The sequence below is a fragment of the Aulonocara stuartgranti genome (genome assembly GCF_965226115.1).
Source record: "Aulonocara stuartgranti genome assembly, chromosome: 13".
Taxonomy (NCBI): domain Eukaryota; kingdom Metazoa; phylum Chordata; class Actinopteri; order Cichliformes; family Cichlidae; genus Aulonocara; species Aulonocara stuartgranti.
In genome coordinates this window covers 25,739,594-25,762,986 of record NC_138949.1, presented here as the reverse complement: position 1 = coordinate 25,762,986, position 23,393 = coordinate 25,739,594, and the positions used below count along the sequence as shown (strand labels likewise).

Below are 23,393 nucleotides of genomic sequence, written 5' to 3'. Positions count from 1 at the left end.
ATTTCCTCCATTGGAGAAGCATTATACCTCTTCATTTCCCCAGCTGTCGAAGGACCTGCTGCTGATCTCCTCGGTTGTTTCCCAATATAAAGTTTTAGATTACTTAAGCTGTGTGACTCAGATGCATTGACAATAGTGTCTCTAATCTGAATGTATTGTCTTGGAGGCACTTCAACACCAAAACACTGGTTGATAGCATAAAGGCTTTTAAGTCTAAGTGGCCTCTAGCTCTCTCTGAACATCATAGCAAGAAAATATTTTTGTTCGAGGACTTACTTAAATCCTCCCTTTTCTTTTTTGCCTAGCAGCACTTTACAAACTGTCCCTGTCTGCAGTGTCAGCTGAGCTGTTTGGGGATCATTTTCTGCTGAGTGATGGATTCAGGATTTGGACAAGAATTTGTTTGTCAGTCCTCTCAGCAACAGTAAAGTCTGGTATTTTCAGTTTTATCTGAATCACATTAAGCCAGCTCACCTACTTTGGGCGCATATTGTAATCATCTCTAGTGCATCAAATTTACTGCATTTTATTGGCTGTCCCCTTAAATATTGTCTGAGATCAATGAAAGATTTTAGCATTTTAAACAGTTGGAATGATAAAGATTTGTGGTGCTGTGAACTGCATTAACAAACATTCAGTTTTGCCTGTACGAATTCATCTGTGTGAACTACAAGGGTATAAGTGAATTAAAATTAAAAAAGTTGTCGCCTCCCAGCTTCACTTACACCTCAATAGCCATAATCTCTATGAACAATTTCAATCTGGCTTTGTTAAGGATTACCAATGACCTTCTGATGGCAGCTGATTCTGGTCTCCTATCCATCCTCATCCTTCTTGATCTTAGTGCGGCGTTTGATACCATTTCTCACAATATTCTCCTGAACCGGTTAACATCCATTGGCATTAGTCATACCCCCCTTGCCCTGTTCACCTCCTATCTCTCAGACCGCACTCAGTTTATCCAATTTAAATCCCATTCTTCAACTCTCCATCCTGTTTCTGCTGGTGTGCCCCAGGGTTCAGTATTAGGGCCTCTTTTATTCATTATTTACATGCTCCCTCTTGGTCATATATTCTGAAAATATAATATAAATTTTCACTGTTATGTCGATGACACCCAGCTCTTCTAAACCCAATTCATCCCTCCCACCTACCTCCCTCTCAAATTGTCTTATCAAGAGTAGATCATGGTTCTCCTCCAATTTTCTTAAACTAAACAGTAATAAAACAGAAGTTTTACTTGTTGGTATAGCCTCAATCTTATCCAAATCCCACAGTTTTTCCATTAACATTGAACGTTCTCCACCCTTCCCTCCCCTCAGGTTAAGAGTTTGGGTGTCATACTTGATAATATTCTCTCATTCCAGCCCCACATTAATTACATAACCCGGTCTGCATACTTCCCCTTACGTAATATTAACTGACTCTGCCCCTTCCTTACTCCCCATGCTGCTGCCATTCTTGTCCATAGTCTTTTTTTTTTTTTTTTTTTTTTTGCCTGTCCCGTTTGGCTCTTTTGCCATCAGAATTGTTGTCTAAAGGCAAAGAAAGATGCCCAACGGATTTACTTTACCAAATTGATCATCCCAGCCTTGCCGTAATGGTCCATTTGAGTCACCTTTTATTGTTTATTTTATTTTCACTTACTGAATACGGGACAGACTTGACTGGGGGAAAGAAGGGGAGAAAGAAAGAGGGAAAGAGAAACAGCTGAGAAGAGGGACGGGGGAGAAGGGCAAAAGACAAAAACCAACAGAACGGGCAGAGAAAAAAAATGCATATATCAATCACCTGGATCACCTGCTGAGAAAGAAAAAAGAAAACAAGCAGAAGAGAACAAGAGTAATAGAATAAACAACATCACAATGATATATGGGAATATGACAGTAAATACTAAATATTAAACATTATTGTGCAGCACATAAGATCAACAGAACACAGTGTGCTTTGAGGTAGGAGCCAAAAAGGGTGTAGTTTGTGGGTGTGATCACCCGTGTGTACACCTGTGAGCATGGACGCGCTTGTTTTTTTTAAAAGGTTCCTTCATGTAATGATCTGCTAGAGCAGGGGTGGCCAACCCGCGGCTCTCGAGCCTCATGCGGCTCTTTGCCTGGTTTCATGCGGCTCTTACGTTCATATCAAAGTTTATGTTTGTGTTTTGATTTTTTTTATGTTGTTGTTTTAAAATGTGCGCGTTCGCTTCGCTTGAGTTCAATACGGTATTTTCATCAAATGCGCATGTGTGTGAGATGAAAATACCGCAAAGTTTCCCAGTAGGAGCAAGTTCGCCCTTAAAATGGCAGGAAAAAAATGCACAGCAAAAAGAAAATATGAAGATGAACACAGGACGTTTTTAACAGAGTGGGAGAGTTTATATTTTTTTGTTGAACGCAATGGTAAGCCATTCTGCCTTATATGTCAGACGTCATTAGCGCATTTCAAAGCTTCAAATCTTCAGCGCCACTTCAGCTCACTCCATGCTAACATCGACCAGGAATTTCCAAAAGGGACTGAACTTCGCAAGCACGAGTTGGCCACTTTGAAAAGTCAGGCAGAAAAGCAGATACAGTTTTTCCAAAAATTTACGAAGCGGTCAGAGACCATAACGCTCGCATCCTATCAGCTGGCTTGGAACATTGCACGGGCTAAAAAGCCATACAATGAAGGGGAGTTCGTTAAAAAATGCCTCAGTGATGTTGTTGAAATCTTGTCTCCTGAAAACGACAAATTAAAACGCATGGTATCAGACGTCCAACTGTCCCGCCACACTGTTGAACACAGAATATCGGACATTAACACAGCTATTGAATCACAGTTGCACTCTGACCTTCAAGCATGTGAGTATTTTAGTGTCGCATTGGATGAGAGTTGTGATATACAAGACAAGCCTCAGTTGGCAATATTTGCACGGTCTGTTTCAAACGATTGTGTGATCAAAGAAGAACTCCTGGATATTGTGCCATTAAAAGACAGAACCCGTGGCATAGATGTGAAAGAAACCATGATGGCTGCATTTGAAAAAGCAAATCTGCCCATAACGAAATTAACTGCAATAGCCACGGATGGAGCACCAGCCATGATGGGATCTGTGAACGGGCTTGTGGGGCTGTGCAAAGCTGACCAAACTATTCCTGACTTTTGGAATTTCCACTGCATCATCCACATGGAGCAACTCGTGTCTAAATCATTGAATTTAGATAACGTCATGAAGCCTGTGATGGAAATTGGCAACTATATCCGCACACATGCGCTTAACCACAGGCAATTCAAGAATCTCATCGCTGAGCTGGACCAAGGGCTTCCAGGTGACCTGCCGCTGCACTGCACTGTGAGGTGGCTGTCAAAAGGCCAGGTACTCTCTCGCTTCTTTGAGCTTTTGGATGCCGTGAAACTGTTTATGGAAAAGAAGGACAAGGACTATCCCGAACTCTCGGACCTCAAGTGGATTATGGATCTGGCCTTTTTGGTCGACATGCTGTGTCACTTGGACAGACTGAACCTGACCCTGCAGGGTAAGTTAAAAATGCTCCCTGACCTAGTGCAAAGTGTGTTTGCGTTTGTCAACAAACTGAAGCTGTTCAAGACACATATTCAAAAGGGAGATTTAACGCATTTTCCCACTCTGCTAAAAGCCAGCGGGCAAGTCGCCAGTGCTGCCCTGAGTAAGCAAAGAGCCAGATATGCAATGCTGATTGAAAACTTGCACGAAAGCTTCGTGACCCGGTTCCATGATCTACAATTGAAAAGGCCACAGATTACGTTCCTCGTCGACCCATTTAATGCAGAGACCGGCTGTTTGAAAGTCCCGCTGGTCACAGATGGAGCTGCGGCTGAGTTGGAGATGATCGATCTTTGTGAGGAGGACCAATTGAAACCTGCTTTAAGGGAAGGGACCATTGAGTTCTGGAAAAGTGTGCCAATGGAAAAATACCCCAATGTCAAACGGGCTGCGCTTAAGATACTGTCAATGTTTGGGTCAACATACGTCTGCGAGTCTGTGTTTTCTACCCTAAAACATGTGAAATCAAAGCATCGATCTGTTCTGACTGACACACATGTGAAAGAATTGCTTCGAGTGACAACAACGGAATACAAGCCAGATTTAAAGAGGATTGTTCAAGGCAAGGAATGCCAGAAGTCCCACTAAACAACATGCATTATAAAAGTAAATGCTATTGTAGATTATTATATTTTTGTTTGTGGACTTGGTTGAACTGAGAGTTTGTGTGTGTGAGACAGTGCACACAATGTTCATTGTTGAAAATGACTGGCCTGTGGTTTTAGTACTGTAGGAGTCCATTTCTGTCATTATCATGTTGGTGTGTGACATTTACAATAAATCTGGCTGAGCAGAGATGTGTGTATTTTGTGTGTGTGTGTGTGTGTGTGTGTGTGTGTGTGTGTGTGTGTGTGTGTGTGTGTGAGAGAGAGAGAGAGAGAGAGGGAGGAAAGGATGGGTGATGTTCATGTGTGCCCATGCGTATGATGTGGCTCTTTGCGGTAACACAGTAAAAAAAAAAGTGGCTCTTGGTCTCTGACTGGTTGGCCACCCCTGTGCTAGAGGGTGTGGGGGGCCACAGCCCCGTCCTCCAGGGCATGAAGCAGGTATGGAGGAGATCAAAACTCCAGACATCCAGAGGCCCCCAGAACACAAGAGACCAAGGAAGACCAACAGAGGGGCAGCCGCGCCACTGTCCCAGAAAGAGCTGAGGAGAGTCCCAGATGAGGGCTCACTCAGCAGCCGCGGAGCAGAAGCCAGGGGGAGTTGCAGTGACGCGCCCGTGAGCTCCGCCGGCAGCCAGCTGTGCCTGAGTGACCGAGCCCCAGGCCAAGAGGCTGGGGGCACCCCACCTCCGAAGTGGCCCGAGCGAGCCCCAGGCTCCAGGCCCCGATAAGCGGCCGCCAAGGAGTGAGCCGGTGTGTACCCGGACGCCCACCCCCAGACACAAAGAACCACCAACGCACCGATGTCTGAGGGAGTCCACCACTGGCAGGGGAAGTGGTGGTGGGGGGAGATAGGCCTTCAAACCTTGGAGGGCCTGAGATGTCCCCAGAGAGGTGGCGTCTGACACCCAACCTGACATATAGACACAGACATACAGGCACACACAGATACAACATCCATTCCCACCCTCATGCTCTCATATGCACTTACTCCACACTCAACCAACGTGGAGACAGACATAAAGAGACGCTGTACACACGATCACACTCCCCAAGCATACTCTACGAACCGGGTCTAGGTACCCTTGCCCCTGGAGGGGGGAACCGCACCCAGACCCAGGTGGTGTTACCCTTTTCCCTGCGGTGGGGAGAGGCAGACCGCCCTGACTCCGCAGCAGCAGGGAGGCCCCACACTCCAGACCGCAGTCGGACGGCCAACTTCTCCTCCTAGCCCCCCCGCTCCAGCAGGCCGCAGAGAATGGGGGTGAGAGAAGACTCCAAACCTCCCTCCACCCGCTCATTGTAGTGTTGATGCATGTGTGTTCTAAGGTGCATTTAAAACCCAGGAGGGCATGGAGCTACCTGCCAGAGAGCAGCAGGTAAGCGCATGGTCCCTCCTGCTAGCCCTCAATGTCTACGTGTATTTAAAATTGAGAGGTGGGCAACGATGCCAGGGGTAGGGTGTATACCCTGATGGTACTTTGGACTCTGTGTATCGTGCCCACCCCCAAGACCCTATATGTATGTGTAATGAGAGTGTGAGTCTAAGTTGTGGGATAAAATTGAGGCAGAGGCAGCCAGAAGGGGACAGAGGGGGGGGGGGGGGGGGGGGTAGCCTCCTCTGCACCCTGGTGACATACCCCTACTCCAAGGTCCTGCATGTGTGGGTGGTTGTGGAGGAGCGGGAAGGGGGAGGCAGCTGGAGATGGGGAGGGAAGTCCATAGTCTTATTACGTCCCATATTGATTACTGCAGTTCCCTCTTATTTGGTCTCCTTAAAAGGTCCCTTCATAAACTCCAACTTCTTCAAAATTCCGCAGCTCGGGTCATAACTCGTATTCCGTCAAGAGCTCATATTACGCCAGTTCTTCAGCAGCTTCACTGGTTGCCCATAGAAGCCAGGATAAACTTTAAAATCTTACTTCTCACATACAAGTGTATCCATAAATCTGCTCCTTCCTATTTGTGTGACCTGCTCCATATCACCACTGTCTCCCGCCCTCTCCGATCATCATCTGCTATTCATCTTACTGTTCCGTCCACACGTCTTACCACTATGGGGAACAGAGCCTTCAGTCACTCTGCTTCTCAGCTCTGGAACTCTCTTCCTCCAGCCATAAGAAATATAGACTCTTTTCCCGCATTTAAGTCACAGCTCAAAACACATCTGTTCAAACTGGCTTTTTCACTTTAGTGCTGATTTTACCTGTTGTCAAGTTCTGCTTTGCAATTTTAACTTATTTTATGTATTTTATAACTATTGTTTTCTTTTATTAATTTTGTTCTTTTGTAAGGTGACCTTGGGTTTTTGAAAGGCGCCCTCAAATAAAATGTATTATTATTATTATTATTATTATTATAAAATTAGTGTAAAAAACATATTCTACATACCTGAAAAATCACCTAAAACTATATTATTTAGTGTAAAACTGCCTAGAATAAGCTTTTGTGGTTAATAAGTGTCTTGGGATTTACTCTCAATTCTTTTGTTCAAATTTGTCAATCTAACCAGTCTGTGGTGTCTGTGAAACTACACTCAACAAAAATATAAACGCAACACCTTTGTTACTGCTCCCATTCCCCATGGGATGGACGTAGAGACCTAAAATTCATTCCAGATACACAATATAACCATCCCTCCCAAACAGTGGTCACAAATCAGTCCAAATGTGTGGTAGTGGGCACATCTGCTATATTGAGATAATCCATCCCACCTCACAGGTGTGCCACATCAGGATGCTGATCTGACATCATGAGTAGTGCACAGGTGTACCTCAGACTGCCCACAACAAAAGGCCACCCTGGAATGTGCAGTTTTTTGCGCTATTGGGGGTCTGGGGACCCAGAACCGGTCAGTATCTGGTGTGACCACCATTTGCCTCATGCAGTGCAACACATCGTCGCATGGAGTCTATCAGATTGTCAATTGTGGCCTGTGGAATGTTGGTCCACTCCACTTCAATGGCTGTGCGAGGTTGTTGGATATTCGTGGGAACTGGTACACGCTGTCGTATACGCCGGTCAAGCACATCCCGAACATGCTCAATGTGTGACATGTCCGGTGAGTATGCTGGCCATGCAAGAACTGGGACATTCTCAGCTGCCATCTGCCCTGAACAATGTGAACCATGATTCATCCGTGAAGCGCACACCTCTCCAACGTGCCAGACGCCATCGAATGTGAGCATTTGCCCACACAAGTCTGTTACGGCGACGAGCTGGAGTCAGGTCAAGACCCCGATGAGGACGACGGGCACGCAGTTGAGCGTCCCTGAGACGGTTTCTGACAGTTTGTGCAGAAATTGTTTGGTTGTGCAAACCAATTGTTCCAGCAGCTGTCTGGGTGGCTGGTCTCAGACGATCTTGGAGGTGAACCAGCTGGATGTGGAGGTCCTGGGCTGGTGTGGTTACACGAGGTCTGCGGTTGTGAGGCCGGTTGGATGTGCTGCCATATTCTCTGAAACGCCTATGGAGACGGCTTATGGTTGAGAAATGAACATTCAATGCACGGGCGACAGATCTGGTTGACATTCCTGCTGTCAGCATGCCAATTGCACGCTCCCTCATTGCTTGTGGCATCTGTGGCATTTTGCTGTGAGACAAAACTGCACATTCCAGGGTGGCCTTTTGTTGTGGGCAGTCTGAGGTCTGTGCACTACTCATGATGTCAGATCAGCATCCTGATGTGGCACACCTGTGAGGTGGGATGGATTATCTCAATATAGCAGATGTGCCCACTACCACACATTTGGACTGATTTGTGACCACTGTTTGGGAGGGATGGTTATATTGTGTATCTGGATTGAATTTTAGGTCTCTACGTCCATCCCATGGGGAATGGGAGCAGTAACAAAGGTGTTGCGTTTATATTTTTGTTGAGTGTATTTTCAGTGCTGTATTCATTTAAGTCAAATGAAATTAGTTTAAACTAAACCTAACTGAAAATAAGCATTTTAAAATAAATAATAATTAAAAGTATTATAACTCAGGACTGAACAGAAAATCACAACGCAACACTTGCGATCCTTTGGCCTTCAAAGGTTACAATCAATACCTGTGCCACAGGTTCATTTCAAGCAAACATGTAATATGGCTGCCTGGATTGATTTTTCACTGATTTATTGTAAAGGCAATGAAACTGAACAACATAACAAACGAAATAAACCAATGTTATTTTTAAATACCTAGTTAGCTTCCATTATTTCTTAAGATTTTATTATGAGCTAATTTGAAAAAGCTTTAGTTAAAATTGCATCTTTCACAATCTGTAGCCAATGACGCAACAGTCAGAAGATAATAACTATCTAACAAATGGTTATGTTGAGCAATTTATAATAAACCTGTAAAGAAATATTACCCGAATCCGCACATGATTAGCAGTGCATCTACAACTTTATTGGTTGGCTTTACACCAGCTCAACTAACTTGTGACTATAGTAGAGACTTTTCTGGAGATTTAGCTCTTTAAGACCTACATACTTCACTTAGGAGTTAGTAGAAACAAAAAAACGGGTTAAAAAGTTCACACTTGCTCATAAGGGATTGCTGGATTGTTTGAATTCTCTCTATAATGTTATGATAATTAATATTAAGCATACTGGGATAAACAACGGTGAGCATAATGGAAAACCTGAGGGGTTGGTAGAAATCAAAGGCGGTGCTAAAAGGGGGTAAATATCATTACATTTGCAGTCTGCTTGCTCATAAGTGATTTATTAGCAAACACACTATTACAAAGGCCACTAATTTCCTAAAGTATTTTTCCCACAGTGGTTATGATAGATGTATTGAACTGAGACCTGTGCCAGTAAATGAGGCCATACTTGACCAGATTAAAGTAAGCACAGTATCAGCGTCTGTAATGACTACACCATCTAAGCCTAATGAATATTAATAAGGACCTACTCCTAACTACTTGGATACTTCCCATGTTAGTGACCCTAGTTTGTCTTCCAATGCATCTAGATTTGATCTTATTTTAAAAAATAAAGTAGAAAACTGTTCACAGCAGAATGTTTTGTTGTTAAAACATCATCATTTAATGTGCTTTATGAGTAATTTAATGAATAACGGATGCCATGCTCTGGTAGGAAATATTACAGTGCCTTGGCTGGTTTCTGTCAATATCCTTCTATTGTTTTCTCTTTGCATAAATCAATATACTGTCAACATGAAACCAATGAACCGGAAGGCAACTATAGTGATGAATAAATAGCTTCTTTGTATTGAATTCCTTATGAGACTAATAACAAACGAAAAAGAAACGCCATGTAAAGTAAATCAGCAAACAAGACAGGGCATCTGGTTTAATCAGCTACTGCTATTTTTACCACTGTACCACATACTGCTTTATATTAATGCTTTTGCCACATATAAGGTTTATTTTCATCCACTGCGTGTGTTTCGTCATGTCATCATGTGAAGAAATAACAAGGTGTTTTATGTCAAGACAATAAAAAAAAAGAAAAAAAATTCATGATAAGCTGTTGATTATACTGAGTCATAGTACTCCTTTGTTCAGGGTAGTTTATGGTAATACTGGGCTTCTCAAACTTAAAAAAAGTGCTGTGCATGAGTCACAAATGACAGACCTTATAAATTACTGAGTTGGTCTAATGAGCTTTAGATTATGAAGGTAATTTAACACTCTTTATAAAGGTTTGAAAGCTATATTTCTTATATGTATTAATAGTTAATACATCAGTTGTAAGCCATTACCTCGAACAGCAGAAAATCCTCATCTAGCTTTGTCTTCAGTTTTAAATATACATAAAAGTCTCCTCAAAAGAACAAAGGGATTTAGTTCCAGCTGTTCAGCAGCATCTGTCATGCTGGAGGGGGACTTTCCAAGACCTCCCAACCCAAAATGTGTTCTTGACTCATAAATGATCCACATTGCATAACTGTATTATTTATAACCAACCTAAAACAAGTAGCTGCTGCTTTCATCCCATATATAGAGGGACTTTTTCACAAGTAAAAGACTCACCATCCACTTTATTTGGTTTCTACTGGATCTGGATGGACGTGGTCAGTAACAATACTTAGGCAGTCTGTGGTGCTCAAACAGTTCTCTTGTGTGCCAAAAAATATCCCCCAAATTATTACACCTCTATTGGCAGCCTGAACTAAAGGCAGGACAGGCCTGCTTTTATGTTGCTTACGTGAAAATCTGACCCTGCCATCCAAACGTCAGATCAGAAAGCTCTGCTATGCTACTTTCTTAAGTAACCCTATAGATGGCTGTGTGGGGAAAAAATCGGTTTCTGAAATACTTTGACCTACTTAGATCTGAGATCTAGCACCAACAACTATACCCAGTTGAAATCACCTTTCTTCCCTATTCTGATGCTCGGTTTGAACTTCAGAACTTTGAATGCCTAAATGTACTGAGTTTCTGCCATGGGATTAGCTGATTTGAAATTTGCATTAACAAGCATTTGAACAGGTGTACCTTACAAAGTGTCCATTTAGTGTAAACCTGTGTGTAGCACTTAATGCTGTGTGTTAAATTACAGGTACTGAGATTTTCAATAATCATCGATAACTGATATATAAAAACATTATTAAAGCTGTTTTTGCAAGCCTGTTTTTGTCTATTACTGTTTTCTTTTACCTGGAAGATCAGATCTTGTTGCTGAACTAACATGGAACTAAAATTGTGCGCTCTCTCGTGCAGGAAAGGGAGACGTATTTGGGGACGTTTTCTGGAAAGAGGTGACTCTGGCTCAGTCCTGCGCCAATGTGCGAGCTCTGACCTACTGCGACCTCCACGTTATTAAACGCGACGCTCTGCAGAAGGTGCTGGAATTCTACACGGCATTTTCCAACCACTTCTCTCGAAACCTGCTGCTCACTTATAACCTGCGTAAGAGGGTGAGTGACTGTTCAGATGCCAGATACAGTTGACTGCATTTTCATTTAGGATTTACACAGAAGTTTTCATCTGCAAAGACTTCAGCCTTGTGCACAGTGGTACATGAAAAAGAAAAAAAATATTAACAAAATAAAACAAACATTTTAGAATATATTTACAAATTCCAATAATATCTGTAAAGATAGTGTTGATATTACCAGTACCAGACAGTGAGCAGTAAGTAAAGCAAAAGCTGAAGATTGCAACCTTTAAGGAGAGAGGGTTTTTTTGCAATCCAAGTTGAGATTGCATTAAATTCAACAAGATGAAAGGAGGATTTATTAAATAAATCAATCAATTAATCAATATTGAACCTATATATGTTTAGTCATGTCAATATATTTCACAGCAGAAGACAGCCTACCTCCTTTCATGATCTGGACAATCACAATTGTTCACACGTATCAATTCTTGTTAAATAGGGGCCAGAAACTCCCACTCTGGGAAAAGGTAACCACAGAAAACCTTATATTCAACCTAAGGGACACGTGCACCTACTGCCTTCAGCCACACAGCACTGCATAGAAAAACAGAGCTCCATTAAACAGCCACCATATACTAAAGCCGCTCTCACATCCTTCATTCAGAAATGAACAGCTGTGATCAACAATAGCGTAAGAGTAGCTACCAATCACTGCTTCATTCTTTATGAGGTTAGCCTGCCCGGGAGAGATTGGCTTGTTTGCATTTGAAGAGGCAATCTCATCTTCTGCATTAAAGTTACTATTCACCAGGGTCCCACGTCCTGAATGTATGCAGCAGGGAAATCCCGATATGGGTTGACTAAAGGAGCCTAATGTTGCCTTCAAATGGAACTGCTGAGATTGTGTTTTTGACTGATCCAGCAGAGCAGACAATGTGCATTTGATCTGTACATCTGATGCTCTTACCTTTTCAAATGTGATGAGTGACTTTCTGCGTGTTGCAAATAAAATGCCCAGACTTTCTGAGTTAAAACTGCCACATAACCTATTTTAATCAGATACTTTCCATTTGAAAGTATTTAGTGCAGCAGAAGAATATTGTTAGAGCTCATTGTTGCTTCTAAATATGTTAGAAACTGGGGTGATTAGCCTGTAAGTGGACAATAGGTGGTAAAATGGCAGGTAGCGATGCAAGGCAGCAGTGGCATTGACATGTCAGAGGGAGAGATAGATTTATTTAATTTATCTCTCCCTAGAGAGATAGATTTGCAGATTAAATAAATGACCAAATTGGGAGGATGTTTTTGTTACAGCGTGAGGACAGTAAAGAATTAACCAGCACAGCTTCAGTTGAGTTCCCTGCACTAGCTTTACTAGACTAGATTCTTCACCCACACCCAACTGAAAAGCAGGCTCAATAGGCAAGCAGACTAATAATTCCAGGGAATTGGACTACTGGGAACAGTTCTATACAAGAACCGGTTCTCGAGTTTCAGCACTGTCATGTATCCTTGGGAAAAACAAACAGCTACTCAAATTGTTTCACATTTTCATCTATTAAAATCCAAAATGTCAAGAGTAGTTTGCGCTTATTTTCATCAGCTTTTTTTGGGGTTTTGCTTGCAGACCTTAAAGTTGAATTGCTTACTGACAAAATGAATGTTATATGTTGAATGTTAGAGTGTGACGTTAATGAAGGTTAATAAAGTATTCCTGAACATGTGAATACAGAATGTGTATTTTGTGTTTTTTAATTATTACTTTTAATTAATATTAATCCCTAATTAATGAGACAAGTGAATCACTGGATTGGGAGACTGGGATTGCGACATTTTAAAGCACAGAAATAAAGCTACAAAGCTAAAAACTGAAAATACAAAATGCCTAAAAATATAGTTGTCCATTAGCATCATCTGGGTGGTAAACTGACAGTGAGCCTTCACGCACTGAAGCCAGAGGCTTGATATGAACTTTCCCTGTGCGCCATGGGAATTAGCCTTTTTAAAGTGACATTTGCAAAGAACACACATTTTGACATATTGGCAATCTTTCACACACAAATTCTACAATCAATAAGAGAGATGGTGAAAATGATGTTGATCTGCTTTTGTACTACTTCAGGAGACTAAACTGACATGGGTGTGAGAGTGGTTTGGGTATAATTTTTCTTGTGTGCTGTCAAAATCTGAAACTTTTGGTCAATAAACTTTGTGTTTGTTTTTTTTTTAATGATGGTCTTTTAGTCATAAGAATTTTAAATTCTCTTTCAGATCGTTTTTCGAAAGATCAGTGATGTGAAACGGGAAGAGGAGGAGAGACGGAACCGTAAAAATGAAGCCCCTCTGAATTTGCCACCAGATCACCCAGTACGAAAACTTTTCCAGCGCTTTCGACAGCAGAAGGAGGCCCGCATGGTGACTGGGAAACCAGAAACAGATGAACAAGACATTGAGAAGGGTCCTCTCTATGTGGACATCCCCAAAATTAAATCAGCTATTACAACTACCAGCATTGTCACTGTAACAGAAAGCCCAGCTACACCTTCATCTTCAACTCCTCAATCGCCATCACCTCTCAACTGTACGGTCGCAGACAAGGCAAAACTGCAAGTGCCATCGTCCATTTCTTTGGTTGGTGGCCGCTCTGCTGAACCACCCAAACTGAAAGGCTGGGGTCGCTTTAAGGAGTCGATGGCCAAAGCTGACAACTGGAACACAGTGTCTAAAGCTGAATCCATGGAGACTTTACCTGAACGAACCAAGGTGCAAGAATCCCCAATCTCTTTAAAAAAGACGGACTCATGTGACAGCGGCATTACCAAAAGTGAGTTACGCCTGGACAAAGTGGGTGACTTCCGCTTGACGCCTCAGGACCGCAGTCCTGCCCAGCCTCCAGAAATGAGGCATTTCTTCTACCCCATCCCGGAGCAAACACTTCAGGCTTCACTGCAGGAGCTCAAGCTAGAGCTAAAGGATGACCTTAAGAACCTAAATGTTCGAATGTCAGGCCTAGAGATGCAACTCACAGAAGTGCTAAAACTCCTGAAAGCCAGCCATTCAAGCTCTAGCTCTCCACAGCATCTTTTTGACATTTCTAGACCTGCTTCACCAGAAGTGGACAAAGAGGATATCTTCTCTTGAAGAATGAAAGAGTCATCCGGCAACAGTTGACCTTAAATTCAGCTGAATCCAGTAATATACAGATTACTCGGATAGCTGAGACCACACTGGGTATACCATTTAGATTAGGCAGCAGTGTAGTAAGATGCACCAGCCTTCATCCTAGGGTGTACCTACCTGGTAGCAAGGTAACGTCGTGCTGACAAGTTGAGGTCGTAACCTAGATTTTTGTATCTTGGAATCTAATATCTGAAGGTTACACAAAAACTGACAGCTCTCTGTTTGTACATACGTTTGATTTATCTTTCCGCTGCACTATGATGGAAAAATACTTTGAGGGGTGGCATTTTATGAAAAGTCTGTTCAGATTTTGGGGGAGGTAGGAGAAGGAGGTATCTCCATTGGAAGGTTCCAATGGAAGCAGCATGACCCACTGGTTTGTTAGCATTTGTAAGAGATTCTTTGCATGTCACATAAAGTAGACGTCTGCCTCAAATAGCAGTTGGCGCATATTTGATTAATTGAGGCCGCACGCCGATCCATTTGCATTATTTCACATTGACAGGGAAAGAGGACAGTTTTTGCAGATGCTGAATCAATCTTAATGTAATTTCCTCAAACAGTTATGTAATTATATCAGATGCCAGAATCATTATGAATTAAACAACAGATAACTCTGCCCGACCAATCTGATTTTCAAAAACATGTTTGAGCGCAGATCCTAATTTCAATAAACCACAAATAGATGTGCTTCATGGAAAATTGAATGAAATGCTAACTAGTGAGGCAGCAAATGGCAAGTTATCCCTCTTTCCTGATATCTAGGTTTACTATGTTACAGCTTTGGTGATACATACAGTAATTTTATAGGTACTGACTGTGGCCAAAACCCTTACAAATATAGAAAGTAATGGCGATTTGCACAATATTTGTAAACTAAAATTTGTGTACAATAAAACAGGCTGTTAGAAAGTGGACTGAGATCACCAGACCATTTTTGACTTTAATGCTCCCTTAAGTATATTTTTACATTTTAATCCTGTTAACATGCATGATTTAACATTTCTGTTTGTCCTCATTTTTACTTGAGAAAGCAAACAAACAAAAAAGCTAATATTAGGAGGTCTTTTCGGAGCACAAATTCAGAGTGAGTGTGTGAAATGCAGATGATCTTGAACTGTTTTAAATGTGTTTACTTGCTTCTGGCTTTGAAAAATTGAAGAGTTTCCTTCAGAGTGGGAAAAATCTTTAACCCCTCAACCCCTTTATAATATGATGCAGTCAATACAAAAAATGTGTTGCAGACATTCAAATGTTTTTTAAAACGACACACTTGGTGCAGTAATGCCTGAATTATGCTTCAGCGGGAAATCTACGGCATAACTTACAAGATAACCGGAAACCCCTTTTTTAACCGTACACCTTCCACATAACCTGATGTGCCCCTCCCAAGAAATATAACTACGGGACGGGTCGACATAGCCCACGACGACTGAATGCCATGGAAGGTCCAGTGTAGGGTTAAAAGGGGTGACTGGTTACATCGTCAGTTATGCCGTAGACTTTCCACAGAAGTCCATATCACGCATAGCTGTTGTAGGAGTGTTTCATATAGATGGTGTATGTTTATGTTAATATATATTATTTAATTGTTACAATATACACTTTCACTTCATCAGGTACACCTTGCTAGTACTGGGTTGGACCCACTTTTGCCTCTAGAACTGGCTTATTTCTTCATGACATACATGTAGATTCAATAAGATGCTGAAACATTGCTCAGAAATTTTGGTCCATATTGATGTGATGGCATCATGCAGTTGCTGCAAATGTTCCCCTTTTTAAGAAAACAGTCTGAGATGATATAATTTTGTGACATGGGACTTTATTCTGCTAGAAGCAGGCATCAGACTAGCTGACATTTTTCCAATCTTACTACTGTCCAATTTTGATGAACCCTTGTGAATTGTAGCCTCAGTTTCTCGTGGCACCTGGTATGGTATTCTGCTGCTACATTCGGTGATGCCCTTCTGCATATCTTGGTTGTAACTAGTAGTTATTTGAGTTTCTGTCGCCTGCCTTCTCTGACTTCTGGAATCAAGAAGGTATTTTCACCCAAACCCAGTTTTCCTTTTTCAGACCATTCTCTGTAAACCCTAGAGGTGGTTACGTGGGAAAATTCCAGTAGGTCAGCAGTTTCTGAAACACCCAGAGCAGCCTGTCTAGCATCAAAAACCATGCCACTTTCAAAGCCATTTAAATCATCTCTCTTCACTGGATATCTGCATGCCTAGATGCATTGTGCTGCTGCCATGTGATTTGCTGATTAGATATTTTTGTTAAGCAGTCAAACAGGTGTACCTAATGAAATGGCTGGTAAGAATATAGATTTAATGTGATTATTTTTAAATTTTTTAAATGAAACATCTTTATTTTATTTTACTGTGAACATGCTATTATTTCTTTTTAATATCAAAAGACTTGTTTTTCCCCAATTCCACATAATCTTCAGTAGTTGTAGCGTCTAACTGGCCAAGAAGAGCTGCATTTGTATCATACAGACATTTAGTTTATACTGATGAGCAACTTGCTTTACGTAACACGATGACTACTGTAGACTCTGAGGGTAGAAATTGAATGTTGACATAGAATGCTGTATTTTTATCAAGTCCCAAAATGTATTTATTTATTTATTTATTTATTGTATTGAACACCAGCATCAGGCAGATTCCTCCAATCATTATAAATAAAATATACAATAACAGGAACAACCTCTACAATTTCATTTTTCTCGTTAACTCTTGTTAAATAGGGATTAACTCAGATTGCAATAATTCCTGCATGATAAATACTAAAAGTTTACATATATGCCAAATATTATCAAATTTGTCCTTCGACTTTAAATTTAATGACCAAAACAAATTGACACACGTTTCCGAAAGCAAACAAACAAAAATACAATAGACAATCAATGTGATCAATGTGGACAGGCTGACTGAGTGGAACCTAAATGAGAAAAATATGCATGAAACAAAGTAAAGCAAAGCAATGCACTCTGGTATTAAGCAATAAAAAAAGGCACAGTTAGCTTTTACAGTACAATTTAGTTCTAAGATATCCGTCGCCGCACTTGAGAAACAATGAATAATGGAAGAAAGTTTCATAATACTCTGCAAATGTGAGTCATTTTTTAAACAATCAGACTGCAGGTAATGAAGCCTGGAAAGTGGTTGCAATCAGCTGAAATAAAGTTTTATATCACTGAAATTAACGCTTGTATTTCTAAAACGAATAATATGACTTTTGGTTCATCTTTGGAAAAAGGAGCTTTACTGAATTTATCCAATAAAAGCACTTCTTTTCATGAGAAAAAAATAACCATTTTTCTTTATTATTCATCACTCATGGATAATTTATGTTCCCTGCGCGCTTTCTCCGTCACAAAAGACAAGCTGGGACGGACACAGCTGAGAGGAAAAAGATGCTGAGGTTTTTACTCCAACACTCATGTTCCATCAAAAATTCAGCCTGCTAAAAATAAATGGGCATGTCATCACAGAAGTGAGAACTCATTAGGTTTATTGCCAGTGTTTGGGGGCCTGCTTCTCCAAGAATTGTGATCTCAAAACCAAAGAAAAGGCACTAAAAATCACCATGGCCTCTCGATCACAGATTATTCATGAAGCTGCTGCGCAAGAGTTCACAAATCAAAGGGAGAGGAAAAGAGGTCAGATGGCATCGCTGAGGAATTCAGTCACTGTAATGAAAGAAGGATCTAAAGATTATGTAACTCAAGACAAAGTCTTTATCTTAGCAGCAAAATCAACCATCAGATGTTTTTAAACGCTTTGAAAGTGCAAACAGATGTGACAAAAACGTATTTATTATCTATGAATAGATGAGATGAGGATGATCATCTCATCTAGTCATTATGTTTGAAGCCAGCAGAGTTCAACGCAGACTCTGATAATTGACAAATTTCTGGCTGTGAGCCTGCAACTCTTTTCTTTTCAGATCTGTTTTTGTAAGTGGCTATTTTAATGTTCAATTTCAAGTTATCTGAAAAAAAAAAAAGAAAAGAAATGATAGGGTTTAGTTTAATACCTGCTACTGCAGCTTTCACAATTTAGCATATAAAGCATGGTTACTTGAACAAAACTCATTCCCAACACGGTAGGATAAATCCAGTAAAGTTACTGTGCTATTTTAAGAAAAAGCAGACCTACTTTGGCGGTTTTGAGGCTACATTTGGCAAATGCTAAGTCAGGTTTACATCAATAGCGTGCGCAATTCTTGAAACAACATTAAAGTATAATTTAACAATATCTATGTTGTGAGAAGATTTAAACCACACTCATGTCTGTGCAATAACTGCAGAATAATGGGCCGCTCACATAAACATACTTAGAGAGTGATAGGATGCTTTGTGCAGCCCGCTGAGCACCCGAGATTTAAACTCCACTTTATGCAAATGATCCAACAACCACACAAGAACCAGTTACACCCATTTTAGTGTGCACTGAAAACTAAGCGCAGCGGTTTAGTACTCTGCTCCACCAAGGGTAGGGAAATTGCTTCAGCGCATACATACGGCTGTAATCATTATCAGTCTCGTTGGTTTTGTATAATAACAGATTCAACAGTGGTTTAAAAACTGTGTAACAGGGAAATGAAGTGTGCTGTATGGCAGCAGCATGCCCCCCTCCTCCTTCATCCTTTTCTCTTGCTGTCTCCTAAGAGACAGACAGAAAACCCAGAACTCATTAAGGCAAAAAACTGAAATAGTTGCAATTGTTACCTTGATTATTTGGATTTTAACTCAGTTCCACCAACAATGGAAAAACTCAACGAATACCAGTACGGTAATCTAATTTATATGTAATCCATATGTGATTACAGGAGGCTTTTAGAAAGAAACATTTCTAGGGCTAACAACGGATTTGTAGTCATGTAGATGTCAACACTTTAAATCTTCGTGTCAAACAGAAGATTAAATGAAAACACCTGCACTGATTTTTTTTTTTTTTGTGAAAAATGGCACATTAAAATGGATCTATTATGCTTTTTCTTGTTACAGTTTTAGAGGCTTTCATTAAATATGGTGAAAGATTAAAAAAAGTAAGGTTAGTACATGTGCGACTAATTCCTTTTAACCAAATGCTCAGGTTTAAGAGTTTTTCTTGTTTTTGTTTTGTTTTTTTTAACACTGGTTGATGTCAGAGAAAACAGATATTCCTAATATGGTCATCTAACAGAAGCTCCTCCCACCTGTTAAAATCTGTGAGAGGCAACCAATCACCAATCAATATCAGCCTTAAAACAACTTGATTCAGACAGTGGATGAACTGAGGGGCTGCACCAAGGCCTAGCATAAAGTTTTTAACGTTTATTTTGAACTGCGAATCATACAAATCTATTCTAGTGGAGTCCAAGAATAACAATGTGAAGCTGGAAATGAGTGTAACTGGTCCCCTTTAAGATATAATATTTTCACTGAAGCCACAATAAATTGTTGTTTCACTTTATCAATGACAGAGCTGGTAATATTCATATATTTAAACTTTTATTATGAATGACACAACCTATGACTATCATTTGGTATGCACCTTATTCCATCATTGTGATCGGTTTTATTCATATTGTAAATTTACTGTTATATTACTTTTACATTTGTTGCATTAAGGCATAAAACCAAGTCTGATTGTTTTCAAAATGAAAATAGTAAAAAACATGAAATCTGATTCATGCAGCTCAGTAACAAAGATATGGCCCGTGCAGGGTACTCTCACTTAGGCCTGTGGCAAGGCCATAAATATACAATCCTAAAAGGGATGCACTCTAAAATGCTTGAAAGCAATATGTAGTTCTTTGCTTTAACATTTGTAAAAAACAAAAAACTGATCCAAAAAACAACGCAAATATAGAAAACATTAAGTTACCAAGTACAGCACCACGGTTTCATAACATCAACATTTACATATTAAAGTCGTTACCTTTGATTGCTACTGAGAAGCATGCAACACTGTGCCTTCATGATATTGCCCCATTCTCCTTTTCCAAGCAGCATTAAATACCCAAATTACTGTTGCTCCTTCGAGAAGATTTACACTGATCTATTTTTGTGGTCAGCTATGGAAAGCTGCCTAGTTAGCAAACTCTACACAGAGATATAGAAATAGATATATAGAGAGATATGCACAAGTTGTACTGCAATGTTTGGATTCTTAAGAAAGAGCAGAATTTGAATTTTATGTATGGTTTATGTATTATGCACATGCCTCTATGTTCACGTCATGTGATGAGAAATGTATTTTAAGCACAATGGAAACTCCGTGTTATGAACTGTGACATACTGTGCTATTCATAATAAATATTTTATACATGCTGCACGCTGTCAGATCTCTTCAGGCAATGGTTCACGGGTGTCTTTCGTGTTGTTGCGTTATGGCTCCTCTGTTAACGATTAGGACGCGTCTCTAAGAAGGTGTAACTCAGCAGGTGTATTCTGCTGCTGATCTTCTTATGTCAGATAAGCCTCACACTTTTGTGCTAATTTAAGAGGATTCTTCACTGCCCCCACTGATCCTCCTTAGTGCCACAGATGTGATTATCCCAATGAAAGACATCAACTAATGGAAACACCTGAGCCTTATCAGAACAGCAGAGTCCAGATTACAATGTACTTCTGTTACTTAAGGGCAAACAAGCTTGTGTCATACAAGTGTTTAAACACCAAATTGCAGACCAGTGCAGGTTAAGCAATTTAAACTTTGGGGACAGTCAGTTGCTGTGGCATGATCATGCGAAACTCAGGACCCTGAGGCAAGGTAATAGCTTTCAGTTATGACACATCTGACTAAAAATTCATTAATTCCTAACCTAATCTTCTTGAATCCGTACCCCGAAGCTGTTTACTTTCATTATTGTGCACTGTGAATAGCAAGAAGCCCAGACTGTTTTGCCACATTGCATGAAAAGCACAGATTACTTAAGTACTTAAACATAAAGTTTAAAAAATGTTGACAAACCCCTGAAATGTAAAGAGCAGATGCAAATCCCTTGGAGTTGGTAGCCTTGGTTGCCAAAAACTGTGCTGTGGCTCACTGGTCAAACTTTAAAATGTAAAATTTACTCTTAATAAATTACATGTTCCAGGCTTTCATAACCGATTAATGTGAAGATTTCTTTCTCTTCTACCAACGTGGCTGAATAATGAGGTAAATTAATCTCAATTTCTGTTGAATGTCTTATGGTTATTTGATTAGTTTTCATGAATTTTCACATTCAACTCTCCACAGTTTGGTTTGCCATGCGACAAAAAATTTTCAACCTCTCTTTAAGGATCAGTCTGGAAAACAAAAGGTAACAAACAGTTTCAGTAGAGCTGATCTCGCCAATTATTACACTGATATGTCATATACTATCACTTTTGTCAAAACCTTTTTCAAAATTTCACCAAAGAGCCACAGTGGTGGACTGATTGTAATCGATGTACTCAATCACTGTCCTAAAATATGTAGTAAACACTAATCTGCTGTTACAAGAACATTTAATAATGTATTTTAAAAAATATTAGTAAATAACTAGGCCCAACGGGACACAGTGGGTGACTCAGAAAAACATTAAGAAGATAAATTGTTTTATGTTTTGGCACGTTCAGATGTTTCTTTCTTTTGGCAACTAGCTTTACACACCACATTTTGCATTCATTATAGTCATCAACCTTAGAATAAAGCTGTTTTAAAATCATTTTTGCATGATGATTTATGGAAGGCTTAAAGAGTTCCTCTGTCTAGAATATGAAAATTTAAAGCCTGTAATATACTGGCAAAAAGCTCTCAGAAGAGCTGACATTTTTAATGGATTAAAATAGAAGCTGAGGCAGAAGTAGTAGGTGCTGGCACCCAAAAAATATCTGGCTACAACACAGTATTCAAAAAGTGTCAGCTTCTCTAATGAAATACTAAGTCATTACATTTTTTTCCACCACTCATTATGATGTCAGTTAAATTCACAATCTCCCCTCCATATAATGAAAAAACTTAATAGATATTAGCCATCAAACACATGTCAAAAAGACATATGTTTGGAGCAATGCCTCAGTGACTCTCTGTGCCTGAAAATGATTTCCCTATCGTTATTACTGAAGAGGTTTCAGAGATCCCTCTCATCCTCTGTGTCATTTCTTCACTTGCTTTTAAAAAAATGGGGCAATTGTGCAGGAGTAAAAATTCACCATCAGCGTCATTAGTTACACCTTGCTAGTTCCTCATCGGACTCCCTTTTGCCTTTTTCAGAACTGCCTTAATAAAACGAGGTGCTGGAAACAGTCATCAGAGATTGTTGAAGAGAGAAGTTGAAGATTTGTCATCTTCGCATCCATGTTGTGACTCTCCCATTCCACCACATCCCAAAGGCGCTCTATTGGATTGAGATCTGGTGACTCTGGAGGCCATTTGAGTACATTGAACCTATTGCCAGGTTGGAGAAACCAGTTTGAGATAATCTAACCTTTATGACAGGGTGCATTAAGGGGCCCAAATTATGCTTTTCAAACCATTACACCACCACCACTGGCCTGAACTGCTAATAAGTGCAGGATGGATTCATGCTTTCATGTCATTTATTTCAAATTTTGACTTAACCATACAAATGTGACAGCAGAAATCAAGACTCACCAGAGCAAGCAAGATTGTTCTAACCTCCTATTGACCTGTGTGAATTGTGATGCCTCAGTTTCCATTTTTAGCCGATAGGAGCTGCACCTGGTGTGGTATTCCACTGCTGTAACCCATCTGCGCTGACGTGGTGTGCACTCAGAGATGCTCTTCTGCGTGACTTAGTTATTTGAGTTACTGTTGCCTTTCCATCAATTCAAAGTAGTTAGCTATTTCCTTTGACTTCTGGGATCAATGAGGCATTTCTCCCAGTGAACTGCTGCTCACTGGGTAATTTCTCTTTTTTGGACCACTCACTGTAAACCTTAGAGACAGTTTTTTTGGGAAAATCCCAGTAGATCAACAGTTTCTGAAATACCCTGATGAGCCTGTCTGGCATCAACAACCATGCTATGTCCAAAGTCGCTTAAATCACCTTTTTTCCCACCATGTCTACATGCTAAAATGCAATGAGTTCCTGCCATGTGATTAGCTAATTAGATATTTGCATTACGACCCTTAGAAATGTCGAACAACACTGATTAACACGGAGTGTATATAAGGCTATATTATATTTATTCTTAATATGCACAGTATAATACCTGGTTTTGAA

The 23,393-nt window shown here is 40.3% G+C and overlaps 1 protein-coding gene across 4 annotated transcripts in view; it reads left to right on the top strand.

Annotated features, from left to right (window-relative positions):
• Positions 1–23,307, top strand: part of kcnh1a (potassium voltage-gated channel, subfamily H (eag-related), member 1a) — a 62,565-nt gene extending 39,258 nt beyond the window's left edge. For all 4 annotated transcript variants that reach the window (XM_082558027.1, XM_082558026.1, XM_082558025.1 and 1 more), the window contains 2 exons: positions 10,844–11,040; positions 13,275–23,307. In XM_082558027.1, coding sequence (XP_082414153.1) covers positions 10,844–11,040; positions 13,275–14,144 — 1,067 coding nt within the window. In that variant the 3' untranslated portion in view covers positions 14,145–23,307. The remainder of the gene's footprint in view (positions 1–10,843; positions 11,041–13,274) is intronic.
• Positions 23,308–23,393: the final 86 nt, after the last annotated feature.